At 34.4% G+C, this 14999-nt stretch overlaps 1 protein-coding gene across 3 annotated transcripts; it reads left to right on the top strand.

Annotated features, from left to right (window-relative positions):
* On the top strand, positions 3547-14034 carry LOC107625224 (E3 ubiquitin-protein ligase UPL4). Of its 3 annotated transcripts, none has more exons than XM_016327810.2 (19): positions 3547-3625; positions 3792-3948; positions 4661-5327; positions 5440-5550; positions 5709-5825; positions 5943-6101; positions 6205-6366; positions 7544-7696; positions 7778-7899; positions 7987-9139; positions 9275-9352; positions 10232-11458; positions 11589-11816; positions 11908-12012; positions 12736-12816; positions 12918-12986; positions 13102-13230; positions 13328-13411; positions 13529-14034. In XM_016327810.2, the coding sequence occupies exons 3-19, from the start codon at positions 4695-4697 to the stop codon at positions 13592-13594; spliced, it is 4677 nt and encodes a 1558-aa protein (XP_016183296.1). In that variant the 5' UTR covers positions 3547-3625; positions 3792-3948; positions 4661-4694; the 3' UTR covers positions 13595-14034. The 3 variants fall into 3 exon arrangements, with proteins under 3 accessions (XP_016183296.1, XP_016183293.1, XP_016183294.1); XM_016327807.2 differs by having other exon boundaries at positions 12915-12986; XM_016327808.2 differs by lacking the exons at positions 3547-3625; positions 3792-3948 and adding an exon at positions 3957-4092 and having other exon boundaries at positions 12915-12986.

Raw genomic sequence — 14999 nt, 5'->3', positions numbered from 1 at the left:
TTAAAATTTAAAAATCTAATATAAATATTAAGTAATTTTTAAATTTAATTTTTAGATTTATTTTTATTATAATATTTTTAAATTTTAAAAATTATTTTATTAAATATAATTATTATTTATATTTACTAAAATTATTTTTAATTTAATTTATAAAATATAAATATTATAATTTTTAAAAAATTATCTCTTAAAAATTAATTTTTATAAATTATTTTTAAAAAATAAAAATTTTAGCAAAACAAACATCACAATTCACAAGACACCAAAAAAAATAATAATGCTCCACATCCATGTAAAGAATCTAACCAAGTCATCCAAGCACTTTTTTGTTAACGCACATCCTCCCTCCCCCAAGTTATGTGAAATAGATGCGTCTCCTCCCCCTCCTATTAATGTAACAAAATTACGTAAAATTTCTTCTTCAACGTAAACATTCTTCAACGTTAATGATTTGATTGCAATTTTTGGATCTTCTTTGCTGCTCGTCGTTCTTCTTCTTTTTCTTCTCTGTTACTCGTCGTTTAGTATTATACAATGTTTTCATTTTAATAACATGTTCGGTTCATTATGCAGACAGTTGTTCGAATTTGAATTTATATAATGGATAATGTTCCGTTCATTTAGTACTATACAATTGTTTCGCTTTAATAATGTGTTCGGTTCATTATGCAGATAGTTGTTCGAATTTGAATTTATGTAATGGACAATGTTCCGTTCATTTAGTACTATACAATGGTTTTGTTTTAATAATGTGTTCTGTTCATTATGCAGACCAGGTGTGTTGTGGATGAACAATTTGTCCCAAAAGTTGGTATGATTTTCAAGACATTAGAAGAAGTTAGAAAATTCTACAAAAATCATTCCAAACTTGCTGGTTTTTCATTTGTGCATTTTGATAATATATGATTTATTTTGTCTTTTGCAGTTGAACCTTTTAGACGGTGGATCAATGATTCAGTCAAGCTCAAGTCTTTACGATGCACATGATATGAATTATCCTAGAGAGGATTATAGGAGTTTCAATTTTTATTAACATAAATTTCCATTCATGTATGAGCAATTTTTGGTTCAATGAAATAATAGCAGGGTTAATTTTTTATTGATGTTAGTCTTTATTGAATAGTCACTTTTTTGTTTTTGAAATTAGCTTTCTAAAATTCTTTATGGAATAGTCACTTCTTTGTTAGTCATTTTATTCTGTTATGTCAAAGAGTTTAGGTGTTTCTGAAATTGAATACTGATATAAACATTTTTTTCAAATTAGCTTTCTGCAATAGTGATATATGCACTTTTTCGATTCATCTGGTCTATTATTTTCGGTTCATTTGTATTTTTGGGGCTCTTAATGTTTGATATATAACATTAGATTTTCATTAACATTTACATTAATATTCATATATATACATTAAAGAAGAAGTGTTTGCTTTTTTAAACAAGTTAAACAAATTAGTGTTAATTACAACGAGTCAAAAAAACTACAACCTATTTGCTATCTATATTGCCAAATTTGAATTTACAGAAAGGACGTGAGAGGGCAGCAGATGACTTGGGGAGTCTTATGACTTCAGATGCGTGAATCACTTGGTCTCTTATTTTGTTAATTTTGTTCGTTGACTGCTGAGCCTGATATATTCTGCTTCAACTCCCTCTCCGTCCTCCATCAAAGATTCTACCCCAGCATAAACGCTCATCTGGGATATTATTAATCCTTGAAAAGGATATAAAAAATAAAATCAGGCATAAGGAGGGGTGCACATGGGCCGGTGAAGCCGGGTTTGATGTGACCCAGACCTGACCCGAAATATACACCGGGTCTATTTATTAGACCCGAACCCGACCCTAGACCCGATGAAACCAATACACTTTCGGGCCACAATTATACCGAGTGAAAACCGGGCTGTTAACGTTACATTACGTTGATACCTTCTTGTAAGCTAGCATGTAAAAATATCCAAATTTCCAAGACTCCAACCATTATAACATGGTAAAATTCACTTAGAAAAATATAACAAGAACCAACCCTTCTTCAAAATTAAAGCATAACCACAATCAATACTAATATTGTCTAATAATACCAAATACTTAAATCAATACAAATAACATAATATTATGCATTAGTCTAAAGTCTTATGCATTCTAAACATAAAACATTAATTTATAGTCTTATAATGACTAATGACACAAAATATTAAGGTTTACAATACTTAAATTCCACATAAGAATAGTCATGATCCATCACTAATAACACAAAATATTAATTGTGTATGATGACCGAGCCACCGGGCCAACTTCGGGTGACCCGAGCTATGGCCCGGACCCGACCCGAAATAATGGCCGGGTCTATTTTTGAGACCCTTACCCGGCGCTAAATCCGATGAAATCACACCAAATTAGCCCTTAAAGTGTTTGGGACCGGGCCGGGCCTTCGGGCCGGGCCGGGTCATGTGCACCCCTAATTTAGGAGTGATTGAATAAAACGTGATAAACATTCAATCAACGAGAAAAATATTTTCTGCATGCAAATGAACTCAAGTGAACACTTAACAATCAAGTGAATCTAAATCACCAACTCCAATGAACCGAATTGCTTTCATGTTTGAATAAAACGTGATAAACATTCAATCAGTAAGAAAAATATTTCTGCATGCAAAAGAACTTAACTGAACACTTAACAATCAAGTGAATGTAAATCACCAACTCCAATGAACCGAACTCCATTCATATTTGAATAAAACATGATAAACATTCAATCAACAAGAAAAATATTTCTGCATGCAAAAGAACTCAACTGAACACTTAACAATCAAGTGGATCTAAATCACCAACTCTAATGAACCGAACTCCTTTCATGTTTGAATAAAACGTGATAAACATATTTCCATTCGTAAATCACTAACTCTAAAATATTTTTGTATGCAAATGAACTCAAATGAACACTTAACAATCAAGTGAATGTAAATCACCAACTACAATGAACCGAGTTATATATCACAAAAAGCAAATAACGACACATGTCCATTCGTATGCCCTAGTTATGGAGAAAAAAATGGAATCAAAAGAAGTCGATCTACTAAATGCACCAACTCAATCCACTAAACCTTAAATCGAACTAGGAGAAACGCGAATTTTGTGCGAAATTAAATGAACATAATAACAATAGTTTTTCTCATACTTGGAGAATCTCTATTCTTGTTTTTGTTTATTTTTCTTCTTCCTTTCGAAAGCTTGATGCGATTCTGGAGTAGCGGCAGTTTCTGTAGAGAACATAAACGAAGTTTGAGAGATTTTGAGAGAAATTTAAAAATTTTCAGTAACGATTTCGACAGTAAAAAATGAACGTTGTTTCATATTCAAGTGCGAATGATAACGTTGGAGGGAGAGAGGGTTTCACGTATATATACATCTTTCATTTAATGAGATTGAGTGTTTTTAGTTTTGGACTACTTAGATGGACTTAGATAAAAAATTGCTTGCATGTGTAGCCCAAGTGCCAAAAAAATATTAATAATCACAATAAATTGATATATGATTAATCACCTACATCTACATATAAGCATTTACACTTTCACCGCTCTATGTTGCAATCCAAGTTGCAAGCTTTTGTTTGCAATCACCCTCTTCTCTGGTTTTCCTCAATTACCTTTTCTTCTTTTAATTCAATTTAATTTTTTAGAAGTTGAATTTTTTAATAATCATCAACGTCGTTACCGTATTTATCTTAACGATTAATTCAATCTCATATTAATATTGTTATTCTTCTCTCTCTCTCTCTCTCTCTGTCTCTTTCTCAGAAGAAGCAATTTCGGCGAAGAACAACAAAGAAGAAGAAAGCGTTGGCTTTAAAAATCAACACACAATATTGGCTTCTCTTTTGTTTTCCCTTTTTCGTTCATATAAAAACTGGGTCTTCGACTTTCTCTCGAAGACCGATTAAGAACTGCAAACTAGGTACTTCAACCTGAGAATGAAACGACAATTGAAACTTGCGTTTTGAGTCTTCGAAAACTTCCATGATTGTGTTCTTCCACTGATCGTGTTCTTCTTGCTCTCATTGTGTATTTGTGTTCGTCTGATGATTGTTAAAATTGTTTGGTTCGTGCTTAATTCTTTTTCTTATTGCTTTTATTTGGTTTTTGTTTTCAATTTTGGCTTCTATGGATGAATTTTGGTTTGTGTTTTTGTCTTTCATGTACATGTGAATCTGTTGTTTTGGTCTTAGGTTTCTGGTTTTTGTCAAATTTTGAATCGATTTAATTGTTTGTTGCTAATGCGATTTACATGGTGAGAAACAAGGTGGCTTGTGAAGTTTTAATATTCGTAAAAGTGCATCATCAACACCGATAGCTAAACCAATTGCACCAACACCACTTTTTCTTTTGTTAAAAATTAATCATCCTACTTTTTGATTGATTGTTTTTAAGAATTTTGGATGAGTACTTCAGGCCACTTGTGCTATCTATAATTGAATGAAGCTGTGAAAACAGCAAGATTTTGTTTGTTCTTGAATGGATTTATGAACCAACAATATAGTTTTCTCTCTGACAACATGATGCAATAAATGTGTTTACTACTCACGATTCAGACTTAATTTCACTAATTATGGTTTAAGAATTTATGGAGATCAAAGAAATTGATATGATTATTGTGTATTACATTGCAGAGGGTTCTGATTCCATTGGGGATAATAGCAACTAATGGAAAGTCGAGGGCAAAAGCGTCCAGAAATGGTGGATGAACTTCCTGCGGATAAGCGGGCATGCAGTTCACTGGATTTTAGACCTAGTTCTTCAAATTCCTCAGTGCAAACCCATATGAATTCAACCCACTCGACATTGGAGGCCCATGATCATGACATGGACACTTCTTCGTCTGCATCGGCTTCAAGCCGATCAGAGGGAGAGCATGAGAAAGATTCGGCTTATGGTTCGTGTGACTCGGATGAAATGGATCAGCATCATAGTAGTCTCCGTGACTATCAGAGGCGGAGAATGTCAAGTGATCATGGGAAATTTAAAAGCATTATATCAAGCTTGAGTGGACAAACTGAACCTTCCGGTCAGTTAGCTGTACTTACTGAACTTTGTGAAGTTTTGTCGTTTTGTACAGAAGGTTCACTCTCCAGCATGACTTCGGACTTGTTATCACCGCTACTTGTAAAGCTGGCGAAGCATGAGAGCAATCCAGATATAATGTTGTTTGCTATAAGGGCCATCACTTATATATGTGATCTGTACCCTCGGTCAGCCGCTTTTCTTGTTCGCCATGATGCTGTGCCTGCATTATGTCAAAGATTGTTGGCTATTGAGTATCAAGATGTAGCTGAACAAGTAATTGTTTGTTTGTTTGTTTCTCGTTTGTAAAGTTTGCACCTTTTTTACTGTCATCATTTTTTTATAGAAGAAAAGGAATATAAGGTTGTTGGTGTTGTATTTAATGTAGTGTCTCCAAGCATTGGAGAAAATTTCGCGCGAGCAGCCACTTGCTTGCCTACAGGCTGGGGCGATCATGGCCGTCCTCAATTATATTGACTTCTTTTCGACGAGCATACAGGTAAGCCTTTAACACAATGTGGCATGGTCTTTATGAGTGATGACCATTTACCCCCTTTTTCCATAAATAAAATATGTCTTTTATGATTTTAATTAATTAGAGGAGTGAAGAATTTTATTTTTCTCATGATTTTCATTTCTCTTTTCTGCTGTCATTAGAGAGTGGCTCTGTGTACTGTGGTGAACATATGTAAGAAGCTTCCTTCAGAAAGCCCTTCACCTTTCATGGAGGCTGTCCCAATATTATGCAATCTTCTTCAGTATGAGGATAGGCAGGTACTAATGAATGGTCTTCAGAAATCAGAACATTGTCCTTTACTCTGACCAGATTGTTATATGTTGCGAGTTTCATCTTTCTATTATATTTACTGACTGGAAAATGTACTTCCTCAGCTGGTTGAAAATGTTGCTACCTGCTTGATTAAAATTGTGGAGCGAGTTGCTCAGTCCCCTGAAATGTTGGATGAACTTTGTCAACATGGATTGATTCAGCAGGTCACACATCTCTTAAGTATTAATGGGCGGACGACCCTATCTAAATTAATTTATAATGTAAGAAACTTTGAACATTCTTTTAATTTTTTAATATATTCTATGATTCTCCCTTTTTCCTTTATGAACTTTGATGTTATCTATTTGTTATTTTGCTTGCCAGGGACTGATAGGAATGCTTGTGAAACTTACTTCTGGTTCAGTTTTAGCCTTCAGGACTTCATATGAGCTTAATATTAGCAGCATATTGAGAGATATATTAGCTACATCTGACCTCTCACATGGATTGCCAACATCACATGTTATTGTTGGACATTGTAATCAGGTTTGAGGCTTAGATTTGGCTTTATTATTTTTTATCTTCTGCCGGTATATTACACTATAGACCAATTAATTTGCTGTTCTCAAAATTGAAGATTTTGGCATATGCGTTTGTAGTTATTAATAATTAAATAATATACTTGTTTGATATGAAGCCCCTAAAGATATCCTTTCTCTTCTAAGAAGTGAGAAAATACTAATAATAACTACAAGAAAATGACCCAGATGCTGGCACACAGTGTAACCGCTGATGATGTTAGGGATTTTTTGCGGTCCAACATGACTACAGTTTGTAAGAAAATTTAGTGTAAATTTTATCTAGAATGATGCAATTTTTGGCACTTGGAAGTTTATTTTAGGCCAATTAATGGATCACTTTATGCTGTTTGAAAATTATGTTAGTCAAATTTCTTTTGATCATCTTCAATTCATGTAGTACCAAGCCTATGGAATATGGTGTTGAATTTGCTATGATCCAACACTACTAAAAGCGCAGGTTGTTAAATACAGGCACTTGAATGGTTTTTCATCTGACAAATGTCCGCGTTTCTTTTTTTTTTGGTGGATATATATTTTTCTAATATGTTTGGTGGGTCCAGTGAGTGATTCACTAAAAGACCAGTTTCAATTGCTTGCATTGGTACATTGTTATTTTATAAGATGATCTAGTAATAGAATGATATAAATATTCTATTCATTCTCCGAGTTATATTATACCTATGCCATAAAAGTTTTCAGAATTTAACTTACTAATTTTATAGGAATCTGTTGTTGACATTTATTCAGTAATTTTTTTGGAAACATTGATGTATACATTATTAACAAATATTACATCAGATTAAAATTTCCAGGTTTGTTGACATTTATTGAGTAATTTTTTTGGAAATATTGATACATACATGATTAAAAAATATTACATTAGATTAAAATTTCCAGGTTGTTTTTATCCACAATAAATAAGTAAATAAATTCTGTGTAGCATTTATTATGGGAAAGACTAGGAATCTTGCCATAGGTGGTTTGTTATTCAAGGAAAAAGTTTGTAAAAGACCCTAGTAAGCTTGTAGAAGGGAAGGGAAGATTTCTTTTTAATAGTCAAATCAATTCATGTTTGTATGATTTGTGGGCTTTCTCATAAATGACCTGTGAAACGTTTTTCTTATAAATTGCTGACCTGTTAGGTGTATGAAGTACTGAAATTGTTAAATGAACTTCTCCCTGGCATTACAAAAGATGAGAATGATCAACAAGTGCAAGACAAGGAATCCTTTCTAGCTAATCACCCAGATCTCCTCCAAAAACTAGGGACTGATGTGATTCCCATGTTGATCCAGGTTAGTTTTGTTTTCTTGTGAATAGTTAAAATTATTTTACTTTATTTAATTGCACTGCAATGATTCTTACTTCCTGAACAGGTGTTTAATTCTGGTGCGAGTTTATATGTTTGCCACGGATGTCTATCAGTTATGTACAAGATAATTACTCTGAGTAAATCTGATATGCTTGTTGAATTGCTTAAGAAATCCAGTATTTCAAGGTGAAGTAGACCTGTCTCATCTTTAGACTTGCAGTCATAAATTGATTTTGTTAAAGGTACTGATTTTTCTCCTGCTTAATCTGGCAGTTTTTTGGCTGGAGTGTTCACTCGAAAGGATCACCATATGCTAATGTTAGCCTTACAAATTTCGGAGACCATCCTTCAGAACTTTTCAGATATTTTCTTAAAGTTGTTTATAAAGGAAGGTGTCTTTTTTGCTATTGATGCACTCTTAACACCAGAAAGATCTACGCAATTGATGTATCCAGTATATAGTGGGATTCAGTTGTCAGTGGATTCCAGTCAAAAGTTTACTTCTAGAGAAGCTCTGAGGTGCCTATGCTATGCATTTTCGACTAGCCAATCTCCTACTCCTTCAGAAGGTGGACACTGCAAACTTGACAAGGACTCTGTTCATAATCTTGCACAGAATATAAAAACAAAATACTTAGCACCAGAATTATATGATTCTGAGAAAGGATTGACTGATATTTTGCAGCAACTAAGAGCATACTCTAATGATTTATTGAGCATGTCTGCTGACAACAGTGTTTGTGCTCAGAATGAAGAGAAGGTTAACAGTATATTATTGTCTCAGATTATGGACAAGCTTACCGGCAAGGAACAAGTCTCTACTTTTGAGTTTATTGAGAGTGGAGTTGTGAGATCACTTGTCAATTATTTATCTCAGGGTCATTATGTGAGTGAAAATGATGGAAAAGGAATTGTTGGTGGTAACTATGCTGCCATAGAAAAACGATTCGAGGCCCTGGCAAGGGTATGTTTACATGGTTCTCGACCTTTCTCTAGTGACACAGCCCTTCCAATATTAATCAGGAACCTGCAGAATGCATTGACTTCATTGGAGGCATTCCCCATTGTTCTAAGCAATGGACCGAAACTGAGACATTCATATGCTGCTGTTCCTAGTGGATGTTCCATTCCTTATCCTAGCCTGAAAGTTCGTTTTGTCAGGGCAGAGGGTGAGACTTGGCTGAATGACTGTACTGAAGATTTTCTTACAGTTGACCCTTTTTCTTCTTTGCATAGCATTGAAGGATATCTTTGGCCCAAGGTCAGCAAGAAAAGCAGAAAGCAAGAAAAATCAGTATCAAGCCACATAGTGTTGCAACCGGAAAGTCCACCCCTTCAATCAACATCAAATGCAAGTTCCTGTCCAGCTGAAATTCCGGTAATTTTGGGGCCTGGTGACATGTCAACAGATCTCCCTGAAACACAGGTTGCATTTCTAACTAAGCTTATTGATTTATTACAATGCAGCCTACTTCTGTGTTTATTTATATAAAGTTGGTGATTGAGGGCTTGTTTATTAATTAGCTCTCCTTTTTATGTTGTAACTATACTTGTTTTGAAGGGAGAAGAACCAAAGTTATCACATCCGGATGAAACAGCCAAAGTGAATGCTGGAGAATCATCTTCCTCTGGAACTCAGGTTGTAATCATATTAGTTAGTTAGTTAATAATGCAAAACACTTTTGGTTATTTGCCCAAAAATTAGTTTAAAGTTGTACTAGACCGTTGTTCTTTATGCATCTTCTAAAAGTATATCATTTTATGGATTAGTATATCATTCTTTAAAACCGGACATATTTATGTGTTATAAATTCTGAATTCTGAATTCTGATCACTGACGAGCACTTTGAGATTTTTTTAAAGATGGGTTAGTATTATTCCGGAGATTATATCATCCAACAAGTCATGCAATGTAAGTAACTTGGTCAATAATCCCAAGTAACAGGGAAATAGGAGATGTAAAGGATTCATGCCAGCTTGATAAAATTGAGTAGTAGTGTGGTTGTTCTCTATGATAGGAAAGTACCAATCAAGTTTAAAGGAAACACTTTTACTGGATAACTATAAAACCTGAAAATATTATGTTACATTGACCACCGTGTGTTGCAAGGGGAAAGGAAGTTGCAGAGATGAAGATGCTGCAATAAATGAGTCAACACACTACACAGAACATAAACAAATATAAATGCATTAGAAAGGAAGTTGTGTAGTATATATAAAAAAAATGGTAGAATTCCAAACTAGGTGGTTGTATTATGTGATTATTAGACTTGTAAAAGCTACAATAGGAGGAGTGGATTAGATTGAGCGCATTCCAATAGTTGGGGGTAGGGTAAGAGAAGGATTTGCTTGTGTACATATTATGTGCTATTCTCAAGTAAAGTTTAGTAGTTATGATGCTGTTATAAAACTCTACCTCTAAATTCCAGAGTTTTAAATTTCTTTTTCATCTTGATTACGAATCTCTTTTATATGTTATTATCTTTACTTACTAAATTTTTGTTCCCATATCTAACAGGGATCTGTAGAGAAGGAACTGCAATCCAATGCAGAACCAGACTCAAAATTGGCAAGGCAGCATCTTGCATCTTGTAGCAACGAAGCTGCTCAAAAACTCAATTTTTACCTTGATGAACAGTATCTGGATCACCAATTGACTCTCTATCAGGCAATCCTTCACCAAATAGTAAAACAAAATGACTGTTCTTCTGGTTCAAAATTGTGGAGTCAAGTACATATAATAACGTATAGAAAGGCTGTGGAATCCAAGGACATATTGCCTACAGAGTGTCTGCCTTCACCTCAGGATTTATCTCATGATGAAGTTTTAGCTTATTATCAGCAGACACCTTTCTTCTCAGACATCTTCTCTTGTGAACTTGTTTCCGATCTCCATAGGCCAAGTCCAACTTATGATGTTTTATTTCTGCTTAAATGCTTGGAGAGCATGAACAGATTCATGTTTCACCTTATGTCTCGTGAGAGAATTTGTGCTTTTGCTGAAGGGAAAGTTGATAACCTAGATAGCCTGAACATATCAGTTCCTAGTGTCCCACAAAATGACTTTGTGAGCAGTAAGTTGACAGAGAAGCTGGAAACACAGATGAGGGACTCTTTGGCTATCTGCCCTGGTAGTATGCCATCATGGTGTAATCAGTTAATAACTTCATGTCCTTTTCTGTTTAGTTTTGAGGCTAGATGCAAGTACTTCAAAATGAAAGCGTTTGGCCAGCCCCAGATCCAACCCCATATGTCTTACAACTCCTCTGGAGCAGAAAGTGACAGACGACCAAGTCTTGGTGGATTGCCTCGAAAGAAGATTTTAGTTTATCGTAACCGGATTCTTGAGTCTGCTGCTCAAATGATGGACCAACATGCCCGCAATAAAGTGGTTCTTGAAGTAGAATATGATGAAGAAGTGGGCACTGGCCTTGGACCAACATTGGAATTTTATACCTTGGTATGCCGTGAGCTACAGAAATCTGGGCTGGGCATGTGGAGAGATGATCCTTGTTCCTTTGCCCTCAAGTCAAATTTACAGGTTGAGGAAATGGGAATCAATTCTCTTTATGGATTGTTTCCTCGACCGTGGTCATCAACACTTGATACATCTAATGGCATACAGTTCTCCGAAGTAACTAAGAAGTTTTTCCTTTTAGGCCAAGTTATTGCTAAAGCACTTCAAGATGGAAGGGTCTTAGATCTCCACTTCTCTAAAGCCTTCTATAAACTTATACTTGGAAAGGTAAGCAACTCTGGATGCAATTAATGAACCTCAAAGGAGCTCTCCACCCACCAACGAATAGCTAGATAGATAATGATGTTGCTTATTACTAACTAAGTTTCTCTATTTGCTTATGGATATGTCATTTTAGGAACTTTCTCTCTATGACATCCAGTCACTTGATCCGGGGCTTGGTAGGGTGTTGCAAGAGTTTCAAGCACTCATTAACCGGAAAAAATTCCTCGAATATTTCAATGGAGGGAATGAATTGGAATATGGATTAAGCTTCCGGGAGACCAGAATTGAGGATCTCTGTCTTGATTTCTCGCTTCCTGGGTATCCTGACATAGTTCTTGCTTCAGGGCATGATCACACCATGGTTAGACATGGATCAGTATTTTTACAGTTCAAGTGTCTTCCATCCTTGCATTGGCAGAATACTAATGTCAAATATTCTTCTTCTGTTGTAGGTAAACTTGACAAACCTGGAGAATTATGTTTCGCTTGTTGTCGATGCAACTGTGAGGTCTGGAATTTCAAGACAAGTGGAAGCTTTTAAATCTGGCTTTAACCAGGTATTGTACCACTGCTCACTCTGTCTTGATAATACTTGAATACTTTCTAGCTAGCTATTTATTAAATGCTCCACTGTTTAAAAAAAGAACCTTCTTCGTTGTGCATAGTTACTGTCACTATTTAAAAGCTGTAATCAATTGCATCATAAAGAGTAGAAAAAAACTCGGGAGAATTGAGGATTTTTACATAATCAACCAAGTGTATCTGGCCCTGAAACAAACATACATAAATCCCTTAAATTAAGATTTTGTTTTAATCTCATCTAGTTCTCAAATTCGACTCATCTCATGATCTCATCTGATCATGAGACGTTAATTGTACAATAGTTTTCCCCCCTAATATATAGAGGTTTTACAATAGTTGGCAAACATGTTTGTAGAGTCATTGTACATAGCAGTAAAATTTCTTGCATTGCTTTGTGTCTGATGTTGGCTTCAATATTTTGTTATGCATCCTTCAGTGCCCATATTCTCTTTATGATTTATAAATGCTAAAATAAACAGCAAATCAACAGTTAGAGCTTGGAGAGAGACGTCTGATGCACAAGACTGCTTAATTGCTACCTTTGTTTAATTTATTATATGAAGTCCAAACTAGGTTTTATGTCTTCTAACCCATTCCTTGTCTGTCTTCACTCTTCAGAGCAGGCAACCAATAACAGTGTACTGAATATTTTGGTTTTATTTAGGATACTGCTTAAAATTCATATTTTCAACTTCCAGGTTTTCTCCGTCGAACATCTTAAGATTTTTAATGAACAAGAGCTCGAGCGCATGCTTTGTGGAGAGCATGATTGTTGGGCTGTATGTATTAATTTCTTTCTTAGTTCATGTTTAATGTCGCCCTGCCCTTATAAAAGCAACTCAAAGGGAAAAACTGAATTGTAATAATGCGTTGGTAGCAGATAAATGAGCTCGCTGATCACATTAAATTTGATCATGGATACACTGCTAGCAGTCCTCCCATTGTTAATGTAAGCACTTCAGCACTTTTGATTCCTTTTGATATTATGTTCTGATTTTCTTTCTTTTTTCCCTATTCTTTTCCTTTTGTTGAATCTCATAAACTGCCTAATTCTTTGGATTCAGTTGCTGGAAATTATTCAAGAGTTTGATCATGAACAGCGTCGATCCTTTTTGCAATTTGTGACTGGTGCACCACGGCTTCCTCCAGGAGGATTGGCATCTCTCAATCCGAAGTTAACCATTGTTCGAAAGGTGTGTAAAAACTGTACCGCTATTTTTCAGTATGCAGGTTTCACTCTTCACATGTTTTTTTGGTCTACTTACACCCTTTTGAGTATTTTCCTTGCAGCATTGTAGCAACCGAGCAGACTCGGACCTACCTAGTGTGATGACTTGTGCAAATTATCTTAAGCTACCTCCATACTCATCAAAAGTACCTTTCACTATTTGAAACTCACAATAACAAACAAACATCAAATAAGTTTCTGCAAACGTTGTTATTACTTTTGAGCCTAACATTTTTTTTTCCCACACTCAATTTCAATTTCAGGAAAGGATGAAAGAGAAGCTCTTGTATGCCATTACAGAGGGTCAAGGATCGTTCCACCTCTCATAAAATCCGTTATCTTGGGTTTGGATCTGGTACTTGGAATTCTGAAGCTGTAATTATTAGGTTAATTGGTAGTAATGTAGATAAAGGATCTCGATGAGCTTACTTGCTGGCAGTGATCTCAATGAGCTTAATTTACTGGTAGTGGTGTGTCTCAATTAGTTTACTTGGACATGAAGGAGCTGCTGTGTTTCTTCACTGACTACAATTGTTGGGGGTGTGTACATAAAATGCCTGCTTATAGAGTTAGAATATGATTGACATGTGTCGCCTGTACAGAGATGGAGGGCACTTGTCATGGTCGGTCGGTTGGTTTCGTTGGTTATGCTTTGATATTTTAGTACAGTTTTATTATTATTGTTTTTTGTACAGGAACCTTTATTATGGATAGACTTTTAAATGCAATGATAACAGCTTGCTATCTTTACTCTGGCTAGATTTGCTATTGTTCTGTTGATTCAGTTATTAGTGAAACTTGTTTCTGTCGTTTTTCTCTCCCCCTCTGTCGCCTCCCTTAAATTCCATTTGCAATTTTGGATTGGGAGAAATCTTACTTTGGGGTGGGGTCATGGGTAGATTACTTGAGCTTAAATGAAGATGTAGTTTAATTTTTGCTCACTTGTTGAGATTTAAGAATGTACCAGTATTGCTCATTTCTTTCATCATAAGAGCCTCATTCAGCACACTTATCATCTGAAGATTTTATATATGGTTTAATCATTATGAGATTTAAATTAGGTTATATCTTTTTTATTAGGTTGCTATGTAAAACTCTTGCATGAAAAAATTTATCCTCCTAGAATTTTATAACGTGGAAAATATACTATTTATAAAAATAAATGCATAAATTTATTCACATTATTTTTAAGACATTTTTTTTCTCCTACTAATGCCATGTTAACAATATTGTTTACTTGATAAAATTTTAGAATCAACCACTCAAATTTTGTTCAATTATTATTTTCAAATTAGCAAAAAATAAAATATACAAAAAAGATACAGGTAATAGGAATAAATACAAATTAAACTACAAAATTACCAATGACAATAATTAGAAATTAATAGTATCTAATTAAATTTGTAACCTACAAGAATCAATATCCTTTTATTTATTATATTTTACCGTTATAAACATTACAATAAATTTATAACTCCAATAATTAATTTATTAATTTTTATAAATAACTCATTAAATGTAATAAACAATGTTACAAATGTCATAATAATCTATTAATCATAATAAATTTAACATTATAAATATTTAAATTTCATTCTATTTGAACTACTTATATAAGTCTCTTATCACTATTTCTTCAAGTAACATCAAATTTAGCACAAGAAATTTATTTTTGCACTACACCACATCTCAAACTTACTCAATGGAGTATCATTCTTTGGATAATATCACCAA

Source organism: Arachis ipaensis, chromosome B02, assembly GCF_000816755.2.
Source record: "Arachis ipaensis cultivar K30076 chromosome B02, Araip1.1, whole genome shotgun sequence".
Taxonomy (NCBI): Eukaryota; Viridiplantae; Streptophyta; class Magnoliopsida; order Fabales; family Fabaceae; genus Arachis; species Arachis ipaensis.
This window is presented reverse-complemented; position numbering and strand designations above follow the sequence as displayed.

Coding starts and splice junctions, on each gene's coding strand:
- LOC107625224 (XM_016327807.2), top strand. CDS start 4,695: ATGGAAAGTCGAGGGCAAAAGCGTCCAGAAATGGTGGATGAACTTCCT. Junction 6,102..6,204: donor TATCTAAATTAATTTATAAT/GTAAGAAACTTT, acceptor TTTGCTTGCCAG/GGACTGATAGGAATGCTTGT. Junction 7,697..7,777: donor TGATTCCCATGTTGATCCAG/GTTAGTTTTGTT, acceptor CTTCCTGAACAG/GTGTTTAATTCTGGTGCGAG.